The following is a 16,103-nucleotide window of genomic DNA, read 5'->3' as shown; positions in this document are numbered from 1 at the left end:
TGGAGGCCACAGCTGCTCTCCAACAAAACAGGCGGCCAGTTTGCCAACTCTCAACATGGAACAGGGGAAGGCACACCACAATCCTGATCCAAATCCAACACTCGACCTGTTTTTGTGAAAGCTTTGCTTATGACCTAGATCTAGTCCATCAACTGGACTATTTCTAGACAACTGAAGGATAATTTGCCAAACCACAATGTTCTGGTTTCATGAAAGGATCTTTGGAAGTGTCCAAGATGCTTAATCCAAGATCTGTTCCAATCTTCCTTCACAAGCAACATTCTGATTCCTAATCTGTGGTCTGCATGGCCCAGCCCCACAGGATAAACACGGGGAGCACTACTGGTGACCTCTCACTGCTAAGGAACAGAGATGTTCTTCGTCATCAACCATACAGTGACTCAGTTTCTGGGAGACTCAGTACCCTTGGGGCACTAAAAAAAAAAAAAAACAAAGAAGAGATTCTTCACTTGAAAAGATGTTGAGAGAAGGAGCTTGTGGTAACACGACAACTAACTAGTTAATTTAACCACTTAAATATGTTACTGAGTGCCTACTCTGTGCCAAGCAGAAATCTGCAGGAACTTCAGACTGAAAATACTGACTCGCAGCACCTGAGTGAACACTTTCCACGGAGCAAATCTTTCAAAGACCTGAGTGAGAACATTAACCATTTTCAAGTAAGTAGACAGACACAGACAAACGGTGTTGCTTTGATAGCTACTGCAATAAGAGCCCCGAGACAAAGAACTTGGCTTCTTGTCAAGAATAGCAGCCACAAGAGCAGAACCCATAAGCTCTGAGAGGGCAGGGACTATGCCAGGCTCACTGCTGAGTTTTCAGCATCTGGCTCAATGCCCGGAAACAGCAGGGGCTCCAAAGATATTTGTCGTCTATATTACTATGGATTATCTCTGTGGCTTCTGACAAAGTAGAGTGGGAACAGCCCAGCCCCCAAGTCACATCTCCCAACTCTCACAGTAATCAGATCAGTATCTCCATACCTGGATTGTCTGGTAATCAGAAGCATCGATTCCTTTCACAGTCACCTCTCGGAAAACTCTGGGCTCCAGTTCCTCTTTGGTAAGATCACAGTGATAAATGATACCTGAAAGGAGAAGTCCTGGATTAGTCCACAAGATTCACCAACAGAGACAAGGGCAATGAGGGCCACAAAGCACAACTGTGTGCCAGGCAAGGCAAGATAGGAGAAGACTCAGGGTCCCAGTCAATCACTACTGAAACAGAAGGGTCACTGTCCCAGAAAGGGTGGACAACAGAGATTGGCACAAGGGGTGTCCTGTGAGAGTTCACCCTCCTCCTTACCCTTGAATGCCACCCCTCCTTCTATAACACTACCATGAGCACACACCACTTAAGATTCTAATGCACTTTGCAAAACAAGAAAGGGTAAAACACCCAACTGTGGAAACTTAACATATTATTTCTCCAAGCAGGTCACTTAAAAGTGCAAGACAAAAAACCCCCAGAAACTTCACCTGGGGCCTTCTGCCCAAAAGGCAATTGACAGAAAACTCCAATGACTTGCCCAAGATTAACAGCCAGTCAGGCTTCTCTCGAAGCGTACCCTGAGGCTCCTGCTACTTGCCACTTACTTATCCTGGGACACACATACCGATAGCTAGAGGGGGCCAAAGGTGATCATAGTCACTTTGGAACTGTTTTTTCAATTTTGATGATCTCAGTAGCAACACAAAGTGATTAATATACACCAAGAATTTCAGCTTATTTAACCACTAATTAAAATTGCATTTCCTGAATTTAATGCTACTCTCTAACATTTAAGAACGAAATCAAAGAAACAATAAGTAAGACGAGTCATTAATGTCTGCAAACAATGGCACTGCTGTGGTTTAGGAAACAGAATTAGAGTGGCTGGTGTGAAAACAGTACTTTCCCACATAATGCTTTAAACATATGCTGTCAAGCATATGAAAAATTGATTTTGTGATCCCAGTACTTGCTGGAAAACTGGAAACCAAACGGTACTCCCCCGGGGCACATTTAAATTGACTGATCATGCATTAAAATGGCGACACACTCTTTCTTCCAACTCCTCTGTGTATGTACCTCACTAACAGCTAAGAAACAATACTCTGCCCCCCACTGGCAAGGAGTAATATATTTATATTCATTAACAGCATGACAGCTAGTCTATATCAATGTATTTCAATTCTTCTGCTTATAAACTATTTCAAGGTTACTAAAATTAGATGTCTGGTAACACTGGCAGTAAGAAGACACATAACATGACTAAAGTATTGACTTTCTTAATTTAAGTCATATTTGGATTATGTCATTTGCAGGAAAATGGATGGAGCTTGGGAACATTACGTTAAGTGGAATTAGCCAAACTCACAAAGTCAAGGATATGTTTTCTCTCATATGTGGAAGCTAGAGAGGAAAAAAGGAAAAGAAAGGTGGTGGTAAAGGGAAATTGAGGGAAGATCAGTACAGCAGAGGAAAGAGACTGAGGGCAGGAGGAGAAGGAAAGGGGAAATATTGGGGAATGATATTGGCTAGATTCTATTGTTATACAGTGTGCATATACAAATATGCAACAACAAATCCCACTATTACGTACAATCATAATGCACCAATAAAAATATTTGGATATTCGTTAGAATACAGCTTTATATGTAACGTACCTCTAAGCACACTCGGCACCGCAGGCCGATTAACTACATACACTGAACACTGTTCTTGACTGTATAAATGTAATCTGGAGAGCAAAAGGCTCTCTTCAGACACACTTTAATTTTCAAGAGCTTTTTGATCAGTACCTAGGACCCATCGCAAACACAAAAAGCACCTAAATCCTTGAAAGAAAGTCTCCAAACAAACAAAAAGAAGACAGAGTGCAGCCCACGCATGTGCCATTTGAGCACCTGATTCAGCTTCGACTTTCCACAAACTGTAGTTCAGAAAATGAACTTAGGAGGCAGAATTGTCGGCTCAGTGACCTCACCCAAGTCACCCAAGTACTAGAATGCAAATCCTTAATGAAGGATAAGGAATAGGAGATGGCACTCTTCATGCTTGTTTATCTAGAAAGGTTAAGATGTCAACTCCAACAGCTGCAGGAAGTAAACAAATAACAGGGGCTGATCATTATTCAAAGAAAGGGTGTCAAATACTGTTTCTATTCTGTGCAAGGGTACACAATGGGTCCTGGAGGGAGACTGGGTTAAACCGGAAGGAACCAGTCCTTAATACATTTTACTAAAGCTTTATATGTATCAATCCACCTGGGTTAGCCCAGGCTAGCCCACTGCACATTCACACCATAACTGAAGCACTGTGACCTGCTGATGCTGGTGTCCTATCTGATTTGGCTCTATGGGGGAAAGAACAAAGAAGATGGAGTTTGAAGGAAACATTGTAGAATCATGAAGAACAGAACCAGTTAGATGCTCTCTGGGCAACAAATGTCAAGGTTTAAGGCTGAAAGAGAAAATTGGATTATGGAATTTCCTTAGGGCCAGAAGTCGTCTCTAGACTTGAGATAATTCCAGATGAAAACAGCACTTCAACAAGGCCATTCTGGCAGTGGGACGGAGGCAGGTAGATCAGCCGGCATGTCCCTAGTATAATCTGAAATAATGGAAGGAGGGAGGCACTCTAGGGGAAGTGCACAAGAAACCAGGGGAGTCTTGAAAGCTGCTATGTGGAGGGAAGGCAAGGGAGGTCTGTAGACACCAGTTTATCCGATTATAGTTTGGGTTTAATGCTATTAAAAGAAAACAAGTCCCCTAAAAAGTTCCTGTCTTTCCCAAACAGCCTGTGAAGGCTTTTTAGATTTCATCCCTGCCTCCCAGAGCCATGCCTGTGGCACTCCTGTCCTGGATTATTAAAAGAGGCACATCTCTCTGGAGCTAACCTTGGGCAACCCCCAGGGTTCCCCAAGCACAGAATTAATCAGTTCAACTGCTAAGAGGTTTGAGCTACAGAGAATCAGTGCATCATACTACAAATTGCCCTGGCTGCCTGTTTTCTCCCAAGTGTGACTTAAGGTGCAAAAGTCACAAATGGCCTTGGCTCAGGATGCATCTTCTCCATGTACCTCCATGGGAAACAAGATTAGCTGGCATGCACCTGCCAGATGTACCTCATATTCACAGCGGGAAACTGGGGCTATACTTATTTGTGACCCTGAGGCTTTACTTATAATTCGTGTCTCTGCTGTTGACTGTAGTGAACGGCTAATCTTCAGAGGCCAGCATGTGTGTGCATGACGTGTATATACACACACTGACAATTCTTCCTTTTCTGAGATAGATTTGAATTATCTGACTTTTTTTTCCTTTTCACCTTAGAAGGTCTGAGTCTGAAAGCCCCTTTCTCTGGTTTTCGATAACAAGTTGCATTTAAGAAGAAAAAGAGAGAAAGATGGAGGCAAAATGATGAAGAGACAAAGGAGACAAAACAAGCATTACAGTAACAAATTAAGGCTTGTTTGGAAGCTGCCTGGTGCTACAGAACCAGGAACACACTTCTCCTTCCAGACTTCACAGCCATAGTCATGGGTAATATTTCTTTGTTTGCACAGAACCCATCATTTTATACTAGGACAATGAGCCCTTTCTTCCCCTAGGTTATGATGAGCTTGTCCCTGAAATAAATGGCCACATGGGGTCACTGAAGGAGTTTTATAGGCCTCTGGGGATGCTGGCTTTCATTAACAGCAGGTGAGTCACCCCCTCTCCCCTGGCCTGTGCTCTTCTTTGCTCTTTATCCATTTAAACCGTTCAAGATATGAGATTTTTCCAAAGTAAAATTTTGGGAACCAATATGAGTTTGAGGAGATAAATGTGGCCCCTGCAGCAGTGGGGTGAGTGTGGTCATCTGGAGAAAATGGATTCTTCCGTCAGCTCACTGGCTGCTGCTGCCCTCCAGGCTCCAGGCAGAAAAGGGAAGAGAGGGTAGGGGACACAGCCAGACAGGGAGTTCCGACTCCAGGCCTTGGGCATGGTTTCCACATGCCTGGGACTCTTTTCCCAGCCACCCCCCCACCCCAATCTTCTGAAAGGTGTTTGGGAAAGCAAAGCCTGCCAGGTCTACTCTCAGACCTACATCATTCTCTTGGTTTTAATAACCCTGACAGCAACCTGTCACCACGATAAGATTTCTCATCCATTGCCAGCTCTGTGACTCAGAGGCTCAAAGGAAAAGTGGATGAGGCATTACTGTGATCTGGCCAAATCCCAGAGGAGGATGGAGGTACTTGCACCTGCCGAACTCTCTCCTGCAACTGCCTAATTCTCTAATGAACCAACAACTGCAACAAAATCAGGTGGGACAAAAAGTGCCGAAGGAGCTCGACAAATAAATAAGGAAAGTGCAGACATTTTTCAGCCAGATTGCTTTTAAGACAGGATCTGCCTGGTCAGTTGCAAATTGCCATCTAAGCCAGACTCCTGGGGACAAATCACAGAATGTGTACAGCTGTGACTGTATACCAACAGTACAGTGGAGTGGTAAAGGAAAAAAAAAAAAACAACAAAAAGCAGAAAACTTGAAAAAGAAAATTCTTTTAGCCAGGTGTGGTGGTGCAGACCTGTAATTCCAGCTATTCAGGAGGCTGAGGTAGAGGATCATGAGTTGAAGGCCAGCCTAGGCAACTTATTGAGACCTTGTCTCAAAATAAAAAAATCTTACAAGTGTACTTCCTTTCCCACTAGAACCAAAATAACACACTTTTTTTTTTCTTAAGGTTAAGACTAGAAGCATATTTTAAATTAGTTTACCAACTGCCACATTTAATAATGCTGGGGGGCTACAGGTATTATGTTTTATTTTTGTTACCTGCACTCTGTGTCCTTGTGGACTGGATAGACCAAAAGGCTGAACTGAGGGTGATATGTATTGGCACCAATTTTTAATCAACTTAGAACAATAGTTGTTCCCGTCCCCAGAAGAACAGACTCAGAATACAAGATCTATGAGGGTGCACTTTTAGGTGTTCACATTTTCCTTTGTTCTGAGCATCTATTTTAATCTTTTATTCCCATTAAGTAATCTGGGCTACAAAACAGCCTGTGTGATTTGCAATAACAGCACTGTATTTCCATTTACCAAAAGAAATCCCTTGTCTGATTTTTTTCAAGTGACTAGCAGTGAAGAGACCCTCACCTGGAGATAAGAAGGAAGTGAACTGGTAGAAGATCTCAGTGTCCTTTTTCTGTCCGCTGTACCCCACGATGCTGCCGACCTCGAGCGGGAAGGTCTTGAGGAGAGCACCGGTGGTCAGGTCGTGCAGCTGCAGAATGTTCTTCACGTCGTGGAGGTAGCACAGGACCAGGAAGTTGGACCTGACACAAGCTACCCATTCTGAAAAGGCACAGAGGGAGGAGAAAAATCCAATGACTTGAAATTAAGTGAAAGATTTATTAATTAATTGAACAGCACAGTTCTAGAGCTCTCCATGGTGCTACTGAAGCAAAGAGACATACAAGAGTCATTTTATAATTGATTTTAACCATTCATCTAGTTTCAGCCGATTTCTCTAATAAGTGATTATAACGGATATGTTCAGAGGAAACAAGACATCCTCCACCTGGGGTCAGGGCTTGCGATGACAAACAACCCTGCTGCTATGGTTTGCATAAATGTCCCCCAGAGCTCACAGTGGAAGGTTTGGTCCCCAGTCTGTAGCGCTGTTAGGAGGTGGTGGAATTTGAGATGGGGCCTAATGACAGGGACTCAGGTCCTTGGGGTGTGCCCTTGAAGGGGATACTGCACTGCCTCTCCTTCTCTCTTTTTGCTTCCTGACTACCATGATGTGAGCAACCTTCTCTCCATGAACTCCCACGATGATGTGCTATTTCATCACAGGCCAGAAGCAATAGGGTCAAGTGGCCATGGACTGAAACCTACTAACTATTAGCCAAAACAAACGTTTCATCCTTATAAGCTGATTCTTTCAGGTATTATGTCATAGCAATGGAAAGCTGACTAGCATACCTTCCTACATATTTTGTATCCAACATCAAGCTGTGGGGTGAGGTAGAAAGAACAAAAATTGAATTGTGAGTCATGTTTGAAAGGGTTGATGATTTGACAAGAATGTATGAAGTCCTTGGTTTATATAAGATACCCAGACACTCTGCAAGGTCCCAGAGCGATAAGTAGGAAGATGAGGTCATTTCTATCCTTGAGATACAGTCCTAAAAATACAAGTAGTAAAATGTAGACCAAAAGTAAGTGGTTTATGGAGGGGCCAAAATAAGTAAATCCTTAAGCAGGGTTGAAGTCTATCTTAAGTACAGGTGTGTAGACATGGGGGTGGGGTGTCAGAGGGGTTAACAGGGAAAGGATACCTTTCTAGGGGAGAAGGTGATGGAAATGCATGAGACTCAAGGAAAGAAGGGCAGAGTGGAGAGAGAGAGGAAAGAATGACGAATGAATGAATTAGCAGCTGGGAGGCTAGAAGGGAGGAAGACTAGTAAGCTGTTCAGTTCCGTGGTGGGTGGTGATGCTGGTGGAGGTATGATGGGGCATGTGGATGGCAGGTAGAAGGGAGTTCAGTCAGCTGTTACTGAGGAGCCACTGAACAGAACGGCAACATAAGACAAATTCATAAAGGATGTGTCTTTTTATTTTATTTATTATTCACTTTTTGTGACTTGATCTCCCTATGTTGCCTGAGCTGGTCTTTTTTTTTTTTTTTTTAACGGTACTGGAGATTGAATCCAGGGGTATTCTACCACTGAGTTATACCCCCAGCCCTTTTTTATGTTCAGACAAGGCCTCACTTAAGTTGCTGAGGCTGGCTTCAAACTTGTGATTCTCCTGCCTCTGCCTCTTGAGTTGCTGAGATTATAGCTGTGTACTATGATGCTCCTCTCCAAGGATGTAAGTATCTGACAGTTGAATGCAGAATGGAAGTCTACAGAAGGATGGAGGGTAGTGTGAACACTAGTACAACAAGCCAGTCAGAACTCTGGGGATAAAGCAGAGTTCACAGGGAAGTACAGAACTGAAAGGCACTAACTTCCCAAGAAGAATCATAAGGCCTTGCTGACTGCAGGGATGGGAGAGTGGGGTACAGAAATGACTTCTCCTCAACTCCCAGGATGGCAATGGGCATTGACAGTGCTCAGTGGACAGTGCTCCTGGGACGGGAGAGGTCAGCGAGGGGATGAGAAAAGGGGAAAATAGAACTGCAGGCACAGAGCTCAGCCTGGGGTAGGGCAGGCCATCCAGAGGGAGGGATGCTGTCACCTGGAAGTAGGCTAGGGCTGCAGGGAGCAGTTCAAGCATGTTGAAAAGCCTTTCTTGGGTTTCATGGTGGGCTTCTTGACACTGTTTGCTTTCACAACCCAAGAAACCAGCCATTCACACTTACAATGTTATCATTTACCCACATGAACATTCCCCAGAGGGAACTCTCAGCTCACCAGGGTTCCTAATCTGGGGTTGCCTGAAGAACCAAGGCAAACTTTTCCTCAAGTAAGGATATAAAGCAGTCTCACAACCCAAGGCGATTTGCTCATTCTCTAACAGGGCTTTCTTTTTAAGAGCACCTGAATCAAGCAATACATTTCACAAGTCTTAATGTTTTTTTTTTAATATTTTTTTGGACTTTTATTTATTTGTACATGCTGTTGAGAATCGAACCCAGTGCCTCCCACGTGCTAGGCAAGCGCTCTACCACTAAGCTACAACCCCAGCCCCACAAGGCTTAATGTTTTAAAGAGAGAAAAGTATGGGAAAAAACTGAAGTATATCACAGCTGTCAAAGAAGAGTCAATCTGTGTTAACTATGAGTACATCAGAATTACAAAGCAGACAGTGAATAAGAAAAGGACAAGGAGATTTGCAGACTGTCATTAATAAAAGCTCTGACTTTATAGCTGTACTTTATGACTCATCTCTAGTTTTTATTCTCGGTAGGGCATTCTGTGCTAATGATATATAGCAAATTCAACTGTGCTTCTCTTTTGAGTTGATGAGTTCTAGTGAATATTGAAGATTTCCCCTTTCCGGTCTAAAGAACTTATAACCTTTCAGAGGAAGGTTAAAAAAAAAAAAATCACCCCTCCCAACTCCAACAATTAATTTGCATTTCACTAGATCAACCAATAAGAGAGGATGCCACCTTAAGGCAGTTAAAAATCCCCTTTTAAGCTTTAGGTGGCAGAAATTCAGATGCCTTAGGAAATATTTACAACATCCAAGATGGCTTGCGCTATAGGAATCACTATTCCAACCTGATTTGCACCTACAAAGCACCAGGGTACTTACATGGAGACTTATATCACCCTAGTCTATCTGACCCCACCAACGCAAGCGTCAATGCACCTGGAGCCGAGTGCAGTCTGGCTCTCAGGGAGCTCTGGCTATGGGCTGGCTGTGACTATCCTTATGGGAATAGTCCTGCCTCAGTGTGGAAAAAGCCATGGGCCTTTCAGAGTGAGTGACTTATTCCAGGACTCATGGGACCCTAATCCAAATACAAAAATGGGTCAGAGTGTAAAGAAGGTTTTCAGGAGACAGATGAGATGATTTGCTAAGAGCGAGCACTTGCCACGCGTCTCCCTTCCCACTGGGGAAAGAGTGGCAGGGTTACTTCCTTCTACTGACCCCAGCCTGAGAGAGATAAAGTACTGGTGCCTCACTGAAATCAGCGAAATGATGGGGACATGAACTGGAAATCTAGAAGGCAGAAGAGCTGGCTAACAATAGAAGAAGAGCCTGGGATGGTCTGCAGCCTTGGGGTTGCGCATGGGGACTTTGTAGAAACAAGCAGGCAACGGTTGTTTTGGGTCCTCTCTAATAAAACTGGCTGCAGGGGTGTGAGATCTCAGTGCAAGAGGGTGGCAGGGTATGGTCAGATACCCAGGGCTGAGGAGAAGCTCAGGCAAACTAATGCTTCCTCCAGAACCAAGAGAATTATGCAAACAAGGGCCCAGCAGTAAGTGCCCACAGGAAAAGGTGACCCTGAGAGTCAGCTGTAATCATCTGCAGTTCACTCCAAGCAATGGCAAAACTAAATACCTGCCAGGCACAGAGAACACATCACCGTCAGCCAGTTAGAAAGAGTCCCTTTTGAGTCCAGGACACGAACCTAGACCTGCCTGACTCCAACACTCTACTTTTGTTCACGAAAGCCAAACAGCAGGACTACTTGTTCTAACACAGAGCATTATGCAGGCTGGGTATGTGTTTTCCGAATTATAGAACACACACCTTTGCATTTCAGAATGGTCCTCGTATTCTCATTCGGTCCATCAGTAGAAGTTCACATGCAACAAATAAGCTGTGCTGGCCTAAGAATACTTAACTCCCCTTTGTATTTTTTTTTCAAAAAAAAAAAAAAGCTCCCAAGTTAGTCAATCTTCTAACCAAATTAAGCTTTCATGCAATAAATAATTTATAGAACAGCATATCATTTTGGAAAAATCAGAGAAAATGAATAAAAGGGGATTGAAAGGCACTGTGGGACACAACTAATATAGAAGGTAGGTTCTCAAGAGGTTAATGTGGTTCAGTACACAAAACAGTAATTACAATGGTTTTCAATTAAATCTGACAATAGTCTATTTTCTAATAAGAGGGCTGTAAACCCATCTGCAGATCAACAACAGGTATAATGCAAACAGCAGAAGATTATTCAAAAGCTTAAAGCCCAGGGTTGTGAACCTAAACAGTTCAAGAAATTAAATGTTGGTGATTATCATCAGACAATAAGAAAACTGCTATTTAAAAAAAGTAACACTTTTAATAGTCTGAATTCATACCTTTATGATTTTTACTCTGCATTTCCACATGATCTCATAGTAAGCTACCAAGGTGTCACACAGCAAGGATTTGGATGTACTATTCAGATAATTTATTCCTGATTAGAGGTCAAAGGTTCTTTACCTTGTAACCAGTCACCAGAGAATGAGATGCACCAACCTGTTAGTGTTCTCACCAAAAACAAAACACGAATTTCAAGTGGCTTGTGATCTTACCCAAGACATCTTTCTCGTGCTCGGGAACAAGCACTTTCCACTTAGACTCGTCAGGATCCGTGAAGTCAATGTTGATCAGGCGATAGTTGGGAGAATGGCGATTCGTCTTGAATGTGAACACTGTCCCCTCATTAGTGACATAGTCATATTCTCCTTCAAAGTTGTCGATTAGTTTCACCCACTTCAGGATTCCTGGTGAAGAACAAAACACTCCCATCACCATCCCAATGTCAAACAATGATGTAGGTTTGTTTATGGAGGGGGGATGTTTTCTATCTTCAGAACACGAGGCAGAGAGGATATCTGGAAGTTCTAAGGCACGAGAAAGAGGAAAGCGGCCCCTGAATAGGCTAGCGGTGAGGGGAGAGAAAGAACCTCCCCTACCCCAATCCACTGGGAAGACATCGATTTCAAAATGTATCTGACATAAACGATCAGAGAATATCTCAAAAATTTTATAAACAAGAAAGTTCTTTGACTTTAAACTACTGAAAGGCCAAGATAGATAGATCTGAGGTATCTCTAATCGCCTTTCAATTTCACAGTGAAATTGCTACTTTCACTTGGATAGTTCAATTATATTCCTTGTGTCTTTCTTGAGTACTTTACATTCATGATCTCATTCACGTCCACAGCATATCTTTATATAATATGTTGTTTAGTAAAACTTGTTAGGGAAAATACACTTTTACCATAGAGAGTTCTGTGTCACACATGTTACAGTTAAAACCCCAGCTTTTGGGCTGGGACTTGAGCTCACTAGTAGAGCACTTAGCTAGGACTCACAAGGCCCTACGTTCAAATCCCCAGAATCACTAAACAACCCAGTCCTCTCAATATTTAGCTGTGTGTCTTTGAGCCATCTTTTTATCCTCTACGAAGACTCATTTCTTTTCAACTGTCAACTAGAAATACTAATGGAATGTGAAAATTATAACCATGACTACTAGTACTTAACTCCATAGTAAAATGCAAATTATTTCTAAGTAAGTGATTGGAACTGAGTCTAAGAAAGACCAGTAGTTTAAAAAAAAAAAAAAAAAAACCACCCCCCCCCCCCCAAAATAAACCACTATAGCGTTTCTATATTCTAGCAATAAGCAATTAGAAAATGGGGATGAGTATACCTCATTTACAACAGAAGCAAATATAAAACACCTAGGAATGCATTTAACATGAAATGTTGTCTATATAAAAAAAATCTCTAAAATTTTTCTAAGAAAACTTAAAAATTAAGAACATATAGAAGGAAAATTATTACATTTTTGTTCATAAAAGGAGGAAATTCTTACACCCTGATATTCCAACCAAGTCCTTCACATCCAGTAGGAAACCATCCTCCTGACTTTGAGAATTTCTCACTTTTCTTTGTACCTTTTCTGCCGTCATTTGCATCCATAAACACCAGAGCTTTGCCTCATTTTTTGAACTTTATATAGAATGAAATCATAATTCATATTCTTTAGCATCTGACTTCTTTCACTTGACATTATGTTTATGAGATTATTCATCTTTTGGTTATTGCTATTAACTGTTGGCTAAATCTTACTGGGCTTAAAAAACACTTGGTATTAATTCAGTCTTTTAAAATTTATTGAGAAAAGCTCTGTGACCTAATTTTTTTAAAAAATTGTTTTTTAAGTGTTCTGTGTACAACTGCAAAGAAGGTTTGTTCTGTGATAACTGGGTATGATTTGCTAAATATGCCTCTTGGATCATTTGTTAATTATAGTGTTCAAATCTTCCAAGTATTTACTGATTTCTTTTTGGCCATTTGTTCTATCATAGCTTATTTTTAAAAATGCCCCTCTGCAATGATCAAGAATGTGAACAACAATAAATACAGGCAAGGTTGTGGTGAGAAAGTAAACTTGTACATTTTTGGTGGGACTGTAGACTAGTACAACCACTCTGAAAAGCAGTTTGGATTCCTCAGAATACTAGGGACAGAACCACCATATGAACCAGTTATCCCACTCCTTGGTATTTTCCCCAGAGATCTAAAATTGGTATACTCCAGCAATACAGCCACCTCAATGTCTATAGCAGGACAATTCACAATAGCTGAATATGGAATCAACCGAGATGCCCATTAATAGATGAATGGATTAAGAAATTGTGATATTGTATGTGTGTGTATATATACATACAATGGAGTTTTACTCATTCATAAAAAAAAATGAAATTACGGCATTTGCTGGTAAATGGTTGGAAATGGAAAACATCATGCTAAGTGAAATTAGCCAAACTTAGAAACTCAAAGGTTGAAATGTTTTCTGACATATGCAGAAGCTAGAGTAAAATAAAGGAAAGGGGGAGGGAAGGATAGGATATATACAGAAAGAATCAAATATAAATTAATAGATGAACAAAAGGAAGTCAAATAGAGTACAGGAAGGAGAATGGAAAAGGGGAGGGAGAATGGAGGGGAAAGTGGGAAATCATGAACTGAAATCTGTTTCCTTGCAGGTATGAGTTTGTCAGGATGAACCCAAATATATAACTATAAATTTCTAACAAAAAAGAAAAAAGAAAAAAGAAAGAAAATGCCCTTCTGCAACTGTGGGTTTGTCTTCTTATAACTGTATGTCTATTCATCTCTGCCCCCTACATTTTGAAATTATGCTGCTAGATATACACAGAAATATTATACTTAAATAAAACTGAATCGAACCTTTTATGATTATCAAGTTTTATCTCTACTTAGATATGTCTGCTTTGATATGAAGATAACTACATCACTCTCATGGCACTACCTGAGACCAATTATTATTCACTTTCCCTTTTGCTTTGTTAAGTGCTCAAACATTTTTTGGGGGGGTGGGGAGCTTTTCTAGTTGTCCTCTGCAGACTGGTTGGTCCCAATGTTTAGTTTATCATGTCTGAAAGGAGTTTGTTCTTATTCATGACTAATAACATGTTTTTCCATCCTTGGTGGGCAACATTCTAGGTACTTTTTAATATTTACATTCTATTTCACTAAATCTCTCTTTAGCTGTGTTTAATCTCCTCTTCTGGTCAGTCTTCTTGATATCTTGTTTCTTGTTCTGATTCCAAGCTTACTTCTTGTTTGTTTATTTTACAGCAGCATTATACTGTTTATTTTTAAAAAGTATATTTAACATATTTATTTTATACTGAGAATCTGATAATTCCAGTCTGGTGCTCCTGGTAATTCTATCTCTTGTGTTGAATGTCTTTGTCTGATTTAGGCTTTTAAATATGAACTGCTGATTTCCCTTGAAACTCTTATCTGTGGGAATTCTTAGAGGCCTGGGCTGAAGTGGCACTCTTCCAGAGAAGATCTGTATTTGCCTCGGCTTGCCTCTTGGAATGCAGCCAACCCGGGAGCACGTTAAATTTAATTCTTGGCTTGAAGACTTCGGGACCTCACAGGCACCATCAGTTTGACTAACTTGCACACAACTGCTCTCATGGTTTAGGAGGAAAATTCACATTTCGTCTTCCCTCATCTGTCCTTAGGGCCAAGGTGAAGACAGGCAAGTTTCCTTACTATACCCTGCACACTCCTGCCCTGACACTGCAGGTTTATTTATCAACCACCTTTATGCTGAGGGCACCTCTCATTAGAATCTCAACCATGGAGAAACATGGGCTGAATTTCCCATCCAGCTGGCCCCAGCAGAACCACTGGGACAATCCACCTTCCATCCTAAATTCCTTGCTTTCATTCTGGTTTTGGTGTCTATGGTTTCCTTTATTTTGTGCGAAAGTAGCAATGCATTTGGAAACATACTTTATAGACATTTTACATCATTTCAACTATTTCCACTGGGAGATTATTCAGAATATTGAATCTGCCCAATTACCAGAAACAGTTTTTAAATCAATTTTCATAAACGGCTAAACTTTGCATGTGAGTTACAATTGTATTTTTTTTCAAACTACTAACCTCAAAAGACTACTCAGCAGGTGATCCACTCAAAGGTAAATTAAATTTTAGTTCACACACAACAAGGCTTTAACAATAAACTCCATACCTTAAAAGAACAATAACATAAAACAGGATCAAGCCATGCAAAGTTTTAAGATAATCAGAAAGGCTCATTTGTTTATAATAAGGATGATGAAACATAATTTTATCAACCATGACATTTGTAGACACAAAATCTTAGTTCAGTGAAATGTCAGATTCCTGAAATATTTTCCTGACAATAAAGCATTTCTTGATGTGAAACCCGTATTTCACTTACTAACCATCTAATGGTTTCTGCCTAAAATGGTCTTGCAGCCAGTGGTATTTAGTGTATACTAAATACCACAAGTATGCACCAGAGGCAAAATCAGGTAGAAATTTCATTCAGGACTGCTGAATACACAGATGCCTCTGAAGATGTGGCACAGGTATTTAAGTAATCAAGTTCCAATGAACACCAAGACTTCACTCTGGTCATTTTCTGTTACCAAATTCTGAAGCAGTAACTCAATTATAAATTCATACTGTGAGTCAAAAGCTCATTCAGAATAAGCAAGCCATAAAATCTGATATACAGTCCAAAATGTAGGCCCTCATGGGGCAGGAAGTTTTTTAAAAAAGCTCATGAAATCCTTTTGCTCTTTGAAATACCGCCTCTGGGTTTTGATAAAGAAATAATTGATGAGAAAAGGTATTTCAATGGGACAATGAGACTCATTCATTTTTGCTACACACAAGGGAGAACCATGTTGATTTAAATGGAAAACAGAAAAATTGCTTTGAAACAAACAGTCATGGCTTAGCTTTGTAACCCTTTCCCTTTTTGCCCATTTTCTCTGAAGTTGTTTTGTCTGTAAGTGTCACTATTCACTCTGAAGCCAAAAGAATTAAATTTCTGAACCTCTCCACATTAAAGTTAAACTTGCTTTTTATAAAGCTGCTTCTTAGTGGGGACTGATTTGTTTACCGAGTGATTAGCTTAAAACAAATCCTCTTAGGCTTTTCCTAGAGCAAAGACATATTTTCATTCCTTTCTTTGAAAATCATCAAGGAGATTAACTGCTTTTCATAGAAAATGATGAAGTTCTCTTAATAGTACTTTAGTGCTTTTTATACTTTATAACAACTATATAGGCTTGACACATCACAATACAATAAACTCAAGGTGTGTGGGGACTGAGGGGCAA

General features: G+C 40.9%; 1 protein-coding gene across 1 annotated transcript in view; it reads right to left on the bottom strand.

Moving 5' to 3' along the window:
- The window catches only part of Prep (prolyl endopeptidase), a 118,238-nt gene that overhangs the window by 35,154 nt on the left and 66,981 nt on the right, over positions 1–16,103 (bottom strand). Inside the window, exons 8-10 of the mRNA XM_026389600.2 lie at positions 10,980–11,171; positions 6,154–6,351; positions 1,005–1,108 (exon numbers count right to left, since the gene is read on the bottom strand). Of these exons, the coding sequence (XP_026245385.2) occupies positions 1,005–1,108; positions 6,154–6,351; positions 10,980–11,171 (494 nt within the window). The remainder of the gene's footprint in view (positions 1–1,004; positions 1,109–6,153; positions 6,352–10,979; positions 11,172–16,103) is intronic.

The sequence above is a fragment of the Urocitellus parryii genome, chromosome 8, assembly GCF_045843805.1.
Source record: "Urocitellus parryii isolate mUroPar1 chromosome 8, mUroPar1.hap1, whole genome shotgun sequence".
NCBI classification, from domain to species: domain Eukaryota; kingdom Metazoa; phylum Chordata; class Mammalia; order Rodentia; family Sciuridae; genus Urocitellus; species Urocitellus parryii.
The sequence above is the reverse complement of the archived record's forward strand: the minus strand, read 5'-3'. Positions and strand labels throughout refer to the sequence as shown.